This window comes from Argiope bruennichi, chromosome 9 (genome assembly GCF_947563725.1).
Source record: "Argiope bruennichi chromosome 9, qqArgBrue1.1, whole genome shotgun sequence".
Lineage (NCBI taxonomy): Eukaryota > Metazoa > Arthropoda > Arachnida > Araneae > Araneidae > Argiope > Argiope bruennichi.
Window position 1 is genome coordinate 32,194,087 of NC_079159.1, and position 11,083 is coordinate 32,205,169.

At 27.2% G+C, this 11,083-nt stretch overlaps 1 protein-coding gene across 1 annotated transcript; it reads left to right on the forward strand.

The window, feature by feature from the left end:
* Window positions 1–463: 463 nt before the first annotated feature.
* Window positions 464–10,602, forward strand: LOC129983816 (uncharacterized). Its single transcript, XM_056093461.1, has 5 exons — window positions 464–611; window positions 4,203–4,323; window positions 6,112–6,275; window positions 7,953–8,115; window positions 10,305–10,602. The coding sequence occupies exons 1-5, from the start codon at window positions 563–565 to the stop codon at window positions 10,486–10,488; spliced, it is 681 nt and encodes a 226-aa protein (XP_055949436.1). The 5' UTR covers window positions 464–562; the 3' UTR covers window positions 10,489–10,602.
* The last annotated feature ends 481 nt before the right edge of the window (window positions 10,603–11,083 follow it).

Here is an 11,083-nt window from a genome sequence, read left to right on the forward strand (position 1 = left end):
CAAAATCTACTTTTTAAAGCACTCATCTACATTTAAGGTAGATGAGTGCTTTGAAAAGTCGATATATGACCTTTTGAGTTTGAATCGACTTTGGCGATGAGTGCGCTTTTTTTTATTTTTCTGTACCTATTTTATTGACCTTATCAACATGAAATACTATTCCTTACATCATTTGAAGCATTTTTTCAATTGGAATTCTTCTTACCCTTAATCATTTAAAAATTAACTATTAGGCCAAAAGTAGAGTTCTAACCTTGCAGTTGAATTACATTCCGTATTGGAAGTATTGAGGACATTTTTTCATTTTTATTGAGCATTTTCTCCACAAAATCCGTTTTAAGTGTCACAATTTCTATCCGAAGGATATCCTTCCCTCGCAGATCTTGATAGATTACAGTGTTTAAATCAGAACTATTAACTTCCTGACCACGTCACACATCCGACAATATTTTGAAATCGGACAGATTACACAGTTTTATTAATTTTATTTGTTCTTTATTACATTCCTAAGCACATATCGACCAACGTTTTTTAAAAGTCGATTGCCATTTTTTGAATAGAAATGACTCCTTTATGGGGTGCGGTTATTGTTATTTTCCTGGCACAGAAAGGTAAATGATTTTGATTTTTATAACATTTCCTATCTTTTATTGAAGGATTTGGTAACTAATTCGTGCATTACTCTTATAGAGATTACATTCATGAAGTCTACACTTCAGAAATTACTGATACGAAATACTTTAGTTAGATATTTTGCTAATTAATAAAATTAAAAAAAAACCACTGAAATTTGCAAATTTAATGAAAAACATGAGATAAAATATACTTAACTTTTTGTTATGTATTTCAATTAATGCTCCTCTGAAATAATTTATTATTCTTTATTTCTGCAGATTAGTAAACAAAATTTCTGTCGTACAAGGTTCAATGAACAGCAAAATCCAATTCCAACCCAAGAAAGAGATATGTATTTAAAAAAACAAATGAACCTGTTTTTTTCGTAAACTGAAACTGCTAATAACGATTTTGAAATGAATGTAATTTTTTTTATTATCAGCAAGATTTGTAATTATTTCATATTATCGGCAAGAATTCGTAAAATTTTTGTACTGGATTCAAGAAAGGGGATTATCAACATTTAACAGTCTTTATCTATTACTTTTTTAATAGGAAATCATTTTTCCAAAGATTATAATTCAGAATTTTCTATATTATACAGCATAATCACTTTTAGTGTCAGCGTTATCATTATTTAGACAATTAAGTCCAAACAAGCTTTAAAAAACTTAACAATAACAAAATAATAAAATAAAAAAAGCATCACATTTACGAAAACGATTAGAAAAGACGAGTTGGAATTCAATACATCCATTCAACTAGTGGTTCAACCTGCAGGGCTCTTAGAAAGAGAGATGCCCCTCCAGACATCGTCTTCATCATCTAAATATAGGTCATATTTAAGGAACGCATAAGAACATCTATTGCTAATAGCTTATCACTTCAAAATAGACCATTTAGCAAACCATAAAATTTTTAAGCACATTTTAATTTAATTACAAAATTATAAAACTAATAAAAACGATATTATTCGAAAAAGGTAAAAAAGAAAAAATGAATTGGAATTCTAACGATCCATTCAATCAATGGTTCAACCCTCGTGGTGATTAGAAAGAGAGATGCCCACACAGGTATCGCCTCTGATTATATTTATTATATGACTCTGATTATATTTATTTAAAGGAAGCACTAAAATAGCCTTTGTGTCACTACACAATGGATTGTTTATCTAACCATAAAATATTTTAGTACATTTTAATTCAATATTTTTCATTCATTATATTAGAGGTTTTATATTCGTGCACATAATAATGATATAAAATACATTTGATCTGTGCATGCTATCACTATTAATCAGTAGTAGTTTAGAAATTCGACGTAGAAGTGATTTGATGTCACCTACTCTTCGGTAAATGAGTTTGAAATAAAAAGTTATGAAAGTATGAATTAGCTCATGAGTAGTCAACATATTTTGGGCATGAAGATACGAAGTAGAAATGGTGAACGATGTTTTAAGAGTCAGGATTAAAAATAAATACAGAAGATTTAAATCAAAGCATTATATCAACATCTTATGCTCGGAATTAAATTTGAATTCGAAAGTCGAATAGTCTGTAAGAGTATCCCGGTGTACTTTGAAATTTGTAAAACATGACACAAACATGAAATTTTCTTTTAAACATTTATCTTCACAAATATATACTTCTATTTGACTAAAAGAGTAATGCGGAAGGTATTGTTCAATAAAATAACTATTTAATGCTTTTCAGAAGTAATTCATTTTTAAGAATATTTTTTTAGTATGATGTTCTTTTCTGGAAAAGAAAATCATACCGAACATCATTATTAAGTCGTTATATATCAAGCAAACTTTTAACACATACTTTTAATATCGAACATCATTAATAATTCTTTATATATCAAACTTTTAATACATATTTTTAATACCGGACATTATTATTTATTCTTTATATATCGAACAAACTTTTAATACATATTTTTAATACCGAACATCATTATTTATTCCTTATATATCGAACAAACTTTTAATACATACTTTTAATGCCGAACATCATTATTAATTCTTTATATATCGAACAAACTTTTAATACATACTTTTAATACCGAACATCATTATTTATTCTTTATATATCGAACAAACTTTTAATACCGAACATCATTATTAATTCTTTATATATCGAACAAACTTTTAATACCGAACATCATTATTAATTTTTTATATATCAAACAAACTTTTAATACATACTTTTAATACCGAACATCATTATTAAATATTTATATATCGAACAAACTTTTAATACCTGACCATTGTTTTTGAAATAATCCTTGAGGAAATCATAACATTTAAATAAATGAATCTTACTAATCTGTAAAATAAAACTGGATATGCAATTCTGTTTTGTGTTTATTAAGATCGTTAAAAATCAGTTTTTGTTTAAAGAAACACGGAATTCTTATGAAAATATTTGTGTGTGCGCCCAATAAATAAATAATTAGATGAATAGAAAAGTTTAAATAGAATTACAGATTCATACCCAGTTTTGTGTCAAACATATTTTTACATAATAATTATTTAAAAAAAAGGAAAAAAAAATTACTTGGCTTAAAATATTTTTTGAAATTAAAGAATTTAAATATTATAATTTTTGTTTTAAGTGGTATTTTAAAGAATATTCTACTTATGTATACTCTAATATATATGCATGAAAAATGTCGTGACTCTAAACCAATAATTTGTAAAAATGCCATCCTCTTATTTTTTATTATTTTTTATTTTTCTTTCCTTCCAAGAATTCGTTTGCTTTCGTGCTGCCATCTATATCTATTACTTTGTACTACAATCTGTTTCAAACTAAAATCACAATTTCTTCTTCTTCTTCTTATTTTTTTTTAATTTCTCAAATTAATTTACCTAAAATTTCTTTCTTTTAAGATACTCTATTATCTGAATTTTTGAAATTAATCCAGGACTCTAGGACTCTAGAATACACAGAGTTATTTTTTTTTTTTTAATCAGCAGCGCAATAGTTAAGCGAAATTCAGAATCGGCAACATATTTCATATTTAGCATTTTTGAGATTTGGGCAAGATATCATCTGATTAAGTGATTAATAAATAAAGATGAAGAATCAAAAAATAAACTTCAATCGATATAAAATTTTGCAAAATTAGCTCCATGATAAAATATGTTCATATTATGCAAATAATGCTGAGAACTATCAGCATCAGTTCTATATAGAGTAAAAAGTTTAAATTTTAACATATATTAAAATTTTCAATATATACACTTTTCTTTGAGTTAAGTGAATTACTTCTGAGATATATATTAATATTTGTATCCAATATATTTAATTAGAAAGTAATAAATAACAATAATTTAACTAGAAACAACTTAATAATTTAAATAATTAACAATAATTTAACTAGAAATAACTTAATAATTTAACTAATTAACAATAATTTAACTAGAAATAACTTAATAATTTAAATAATTAACAATATATTTAACTAGAAAGAAGATATAAACAATAAAATATTCGATCCTTACAGTTTGAACATTTTGTTTTTAAAATGTGATATCTCTCTCTCTCTCTTTAATAGGTTAATTATTTATTCATTTGCAGGCTGTTTTGGGGATTTTTTGGCAGACATTCAAGAAAGTTGTGCTGCTGATGGAAGCTGTTGGAATTATTACGAAATCAATTATCTGCCAATAACCGAAGAAGATTTAAATTCTTATTGTCCGTAAGTATGCGCAAGTTTAATTGAAAACCTGTTTTCGCATATCAATTCTCCACTAATAAACATCCGCACAAAAAAAATCTTATTTGTCTGAAAGATTCGTTTGATATCCTGATTAAAACTTTTCCTGTAATAATAAGGCTAACTTTTGCACTTCATCTTGAGATTAGTTTCCAGAGTATAAAAAGATAGGAATAATCGACACTTGTAAAAGGAGGTGGTTTTGTATGTCTGTGATGTACAGATAAATATATTAAAGTCATAATTTACAGAGAGATAATTATAATAGTACCTCGATGCACTTCAAAACCATAATTTTAAAATTTAATGTAAAAATATTTTTATTCAAATTCAGCACTAGCCGTCTTTGGCGATCAGTATATTTATCCTGAATATTGGCATTCTTATTTGTTGAACTATTAATATTTAATGCATTTATTTAAAATTTCATCTTGCAGTTTGAAAAAAATGAAGAAATATGAATTAAATGAAATAAATCAACTACAAATTACTTTGGATGTCGATTGCAAAGTGTATCTACTAAGAAATAAAAATGTAAATTAAAAAAAGCGAAAATTCTATTTCAGAGTTAATACCCAGGGAAAGCATTTTTTATGTAACTTTAACGCTGGCAAAAATCCATAATTGAGTGAGTTGATCTAACAATGATTTTGGATTTTACCATATCTATAGGGATTGGTGACAGTTAAATAGATTTTAGTGACAGATAAAACTTTATTTGGTGCTCATTTCTATAATCTTGATGTTTTCTTACCTATCCTTACATTTGCCTGAAAAGGAATTTCGATGGCACCCAGACGAGATATGTACCATGCCTTCAGATTTTATTATGAAAATGGCAATCTGGCCAATGTACGGATTCGGTTTTACAAGTGGCAATCTGGCCAATGTACAGACTATTCTAAAACCGGCAATGTGGCCAATGTACCGACTGTATTCTATAAACGGTAATATGGTCAACATCTAATAAACAGTGCTATTTTTGGCCAGTCTTGTCTCATCTCAATGAAACCAGAAAAAACATGATTTCATTTTTTGCCTTTCCTGAATTTTCAATGTTTTTTTCAATGCCTTTGGATGATAGAATAGAGGTGCTTGAAATGAATATATGATTTTCAAAGTGCTTTTCAATTTATGTGAGATGCACAGAAAAACTGAATCTATTTCTATAGAAGGTGTTGGCATCACTTATTTATTAGATCCTAATTAAAAGCTCTTTTTCGTAGGTATTCGCTGCAATGATCTTAAAAAGCATTTTTAGGATGACTGAAATAACTGTTCATTTGAAGAAATTTTATCCCACTTTTCCTCAACTGCACAGGCAAAAAGTAGGAAATTCACCCCATATTCTACAGAAAATGGGTCCCATAATAATGAAATAGATGTCGTCAGATATCGCATCATATTGGATCATATATCTTCAATATGTCTAGAGATAATATCAATTTTATCAGCTTTCCACTACCTAATCTCTGTCATTAAATTTGTAATCAAGTTCGGGGTTCATGTAACTGACTTTCTTTAAGAATATCTACAAATTGTCTTGAAGGAAAATAATAATTTTTATTCTTAACAATATTATTCTATTCATTACAGACAAAAGCGGACGCAATGCAAACAGTAAGTTAGAGCTCTATAGACACAAATGCCTTATTATTATTTATTAACAGCGAAGTTTACCAAGTCACAGCTGTTATGAAAGCAGCTTTAATTGCAAAATTCTGGGTCTTTTCTGTAAAAGGGATCTTAATTTTTAAATTTTTTCTTTAGATTGGCGACTAAAAATCTGTGGTGCTTAATAGGGGACTGTATGAGAAGAAATTTTCGTGGCACAATTGTACCAAGTAATAAATCTGCAGATATCATGCATACCGTATTGGATATGACAAACATTTTGATTGATATTTGTACTCCAGACAGTGAACTGCGTAAAAGTAAGTTTCAATTTTTATGCAAAAATTGTAGTTAACCCTTTCTAGGGCAGTGGGAAGTATGCTTCCCACCAAATTTATCAATCTTTGTATGAAATTATGTAGGTTGGCATAAGGTCCGACAAATTTTTTTAGTAAGTTAGAAAATTAGATGCTTCAGTTCCTTATCTCAGACAAAATGATGTATCTTGATTTGTTTCTTAATTATTAATTAAACAAATTAATTAATTAATCAAATTAAATTCATCTAATAAGCTAAATGAATCCCTTTTCTTATTATAATTTCAAGCCTAAAAATATTTTAACAAAATATGACTAGAAAAAAATGGCCCTTTAAAGGGTTAAAAGACGAACAAATTGTTCAATTTTATGATATTGCAGTTTTTCAGTCTTTATAAACGAATTTATGTTTTAAAAAAGGAAAATTGTAGACAATTATTTATTAATACTTGTTACACATTTTAATTTATTCATTCCTAGTTATTATTAATTCCTTTTAGTAAAGATGAAATTTTCTAATCAATTTTTAACTTACTTCCGAAATATAGTACATATCTATAATTCTGCACAGGTGTTTCTTCGGGTAACAATTCCTTATTTTCAAATTATTTCTTTAAAATTAAGAAATTAATTGATTTGCCTCTGAATTTTGATAAATGGAACATCAGACGATAATAAATTTGAAAAAAAAAAAAAAAAAACTGGCTTTGAATATTTTTTAAAGTTATTAAAAGTGAAGTTTAATATATTAAACATTAAACATCAATCTTTGTATCTACTAATGATAAATAGAACGTTTACAAATGTGCATTTTAGTGTCCGACATTCAACGTTTAGAAATGTGCATTTTAGTGTTCGACATTCAACGTTTAGAAATGTGCATTTTAGTGTTCGACATTGAACGTTTACAAATGTGCATGTTAGTGTTCGACATTGAACGTTTACAGATGTGCATGTTAGTGTTCGACATTGATCGTTTAGAAATGTGCATTTTAGTATTCGACATTGAACGTTTACAAATGTGCATGTTAGTGTTCGACACTGAACGTTTACAAATGTGCATGTTAGTGTTCGACACTGAACGTTTAGAAATGGGCCTGTTAGTGTTCGACAGTGAACGTTTAGAAATGTACATGCAAGTGTTCGACATTGAAACAATTCAACCTAGATTTATGTAGCTTAATGTAAAATTTACCTTAAAATGTGCACCTTAGAGCATTTCTCTTTTTCAAGAAATTTACTTAGAAGTTAAATTAATTACAAATTTGAAAAATTTTGATGTTTTCTGCCCAAAAATATAATTATTCAAAACCTAATTTAACAAACTTTCATACGTTGCATATGTGTTTAAAATTTAATTAAGTAATTAAAATGTTAAATATATACTCAGTGTGATTAAAGCTTAAATTTAAAATAATTATATTCTAAATTTGTTTCTAAATTTATCCTCATGTTTTTACAATTTTTTTACCGTCACATTTTTGACATTTTTCAAAATGGAATACTTTTAATGTCTTACTAATGCAATCCTTCCAACTGCTTTTGAATACTTAACACATTTCCTTTTCTTTAATCAACATTATTAGTGCATTATTATCAGCATTTGTTTACTATTCTATCACTAAACGGACATGAATTATGTTAGTTTCATTTTTCATGAAAATTTTACATCTTCCGTAGATTATCTATCCAGTATTCCTTGCTTCAATGTGGTGTTGAGAAGTAAAAGAGTCGGTTACAAATGCAACGTAAAAGCCTTTGAAGTTTACGACAACTACATACAGTCGTTGGATCGTTTTGTTGATGAAGACTCCGAAGAAATGCGAAGGGATAAAGATTGTCTGTAAGTACATGGCTAAAATTCGATGCGTAAGACATTTAATTCGTAGCATAATGAGGTGTCGATTGTTTTCTATTCGATTTTATGTATTCAGTATCCATTTCTTTTATGAGGTGTTATGAGATATGAAAATCGGTTTCAATGCAATGCAAAAGTCATGGAGACAAAATTACTATTTAGAGATGTTGGGACGCATAATCGATTAAATTGCTAAAAGGAGAAAGCATAGATAGGGAATGCATACAAGTACGTGTTTAAAAGTGAACCTCCAAAATATTTGAGCCATAAATATTGTGGTGCTGATTATTCTGTATTAACCCTTAACGGCGTTAAGTCACCTCTGATATGTCAACAGTACTTCATCACTTATGCCATGTATAAAAGTCTAACGTTCCATAAGGGTTTAATACTTAATTATGCATTCGATATTTCTAGTTAAATACAATGTTCAAAAATAATAAAATCACTTTCATATGCTTCATGAAAGTCAATGAAATACAAAACTATTATAAACAGTATTTCTAAGACTATATGTAATACTTATAATAAAGATGAATGTATGTGCGTGTTTCCATTCTACAGTTTACAGCCTTTACCCTAGAGCCACCAAACTTTGTACTCATAGAATTAACAGCTTAAAAAGTTGCACCTAAGGGATAATTTGTAAATCTTAATTAACTTTGAATTTGTCAAAACTTAAGCAAAATATTTGACGATTTTCTATGATGACTTCTGAAAATATAATAGTATATAATATAATTCTGAAAAATATCTTTACAATGGCAAAAATATTTTTTTAAAATTTTTTCTATCTTGAAATTAAACCATTTCTATCTTGAAAAAAAACCCATTTAACCAGCTTTATAATAATATAGTTAATTTGATATTAAAATGAAATTTACCTTCACGAGTTCGTTATGCGAGCATGAGAAATTTTGTATCATCTTATTGTCATCACGTTGATAAATTAATTATAATCACCATAATAACTGTCATCACATTGATTGATAACTATAAATAATAACTGCAGCTTTTAGAGCAATACTTTAAATTGAATTTTAACACCATGATATATAATTATCAAAACAATCCAATGGAAAAGCTATCAATTTGTAAAATAATTTAAGTTAGGAGGTATTATGGTATATATAAATTCTTTTACAACAGAAGCTCGATGAAGAACGATAGTCAAGAATATTTATTCTAATCAATCGAATGTCTAAAAATCCAACTTAATATTCATATTATTATATTATGTATTAAAAATAAGACTTCTAGCTACAATACTCTTATCTTGATTATAACACTAAAAAAAGCAGTCGTTAAAACAATTAAATTTAAAAATGAATCAATGTGCAATAATTTAAATCACAGAGTATATTGTATTAATTCTTAATCATAAATTCAAATGTAAAACCGAATTAAAGGGCAAATAATTTAAATTACACTAAATTCGGTTAGTTCTTCATTAAAACAAGCTAATTTAAAAATGAATCAATGTGCAAATAATTTAAATTACACATATATTCGTTTAGTTCTCTGACAACGAAATTTTGATGAAGAAAGACATACACTTAATATTTTTTTCTAAGGAATTGATTGTTCCATTAATAGTCAGAGGATTATGAAATATTAATTCTCGCAGAGAAATTGATTTCCGTTTCAAAATGTAGAAAAGCAATCAGCAAAGCAATCAAATGTAAAAGCCAAATAATGCATAAATAATTATAATCATATGGTTTTACGGTGTTGATAAATTGTCCTTATATTGAAAGTATATTCGATAAAAAATTATAAATGTAAAAATTTATTCTTAATAATAAAAATCCATATTATGTTATGTGCTTTCACATGTTTATTCTTTAATAAAATATACAATGAATCAAGATTAAATTGTTGCTTTGCACTTGATACAAATAGTACTAACAAACAAATTTGACTTTATCATGGGTTGAACAATTTTTTGTGTGTAAAATAACATTGCTACTGATAATTTCTTTAATTTGTCTCCCAGATTCCTTTATTTCAATTCTTCTTAGTTTATAGACTCGAAAAAATCATTACAAAATAAAAATGTATTAATTTTTATTTCAACAAGCTAATAGTGTTAAAAGTACGTAACAACTCCAAAGGGTATTGATATTGGTGATTTTTGATAATTCAAATTTGTTCATGGTTTTTTTTTTGTCTAGGACAACTGCCTATTCATTGGCCTGCTTGGCTGCAGAGACAAAAGAAACATGTGGTGAAGACAAAAGCAATATGGTCATGGACATTCTAAATCGAGCCAAGATTCTTAAATTCGTCGGCTGCACGGATGAGAACATTGAGGAATTAAACACTACATTTTTCGACTTCCTCAATGTGAAAGAATAGAAGAGATTTTTTTTTCATTTTTAAATCCACAAATAGATAAAAATCAATGAAATTGTCTGTTAAAAATAAATAATAAAAATGTCAATAAATAATGTTATTTGTATGCTCATTTAACTGTTGAAAATTTTTTAATTTTATTATTGGATGTATGAAAATTTTCAAATTCGTGTGATCCCCATTCGAGAAAATGGGAAGAAAATAAACAATATTTAAAGGACAGAGGAAGGGATGCAGAGAGGGTTTTTTTATATCTGACAATTGAAATTTTTATGATTTTGTTTATTAGATTCATAAAAAAATGCTGCGTTTTGTGAGATTATATAGCAAATCTTTCCTTCCAATCATTTCACTTATGAAACTACAAACCCCAATTATAATCGAATAAATAATAAAACATTAAATTCAAATATTATTTAAATAGCTATTTAGGCAGCATAAACGTTTTATGTTATATTTGCATAAATATATAAATACTCTCTACATGCGCCAGATTATCTTTTAATATGACTCATAAGAATTGAAGGGTTTGCTGAAAAAAGGAGGTAGCTTCAATTATTCAAGTTTGCAGAAAACCGACGGTAGCACCAGGAGCTAC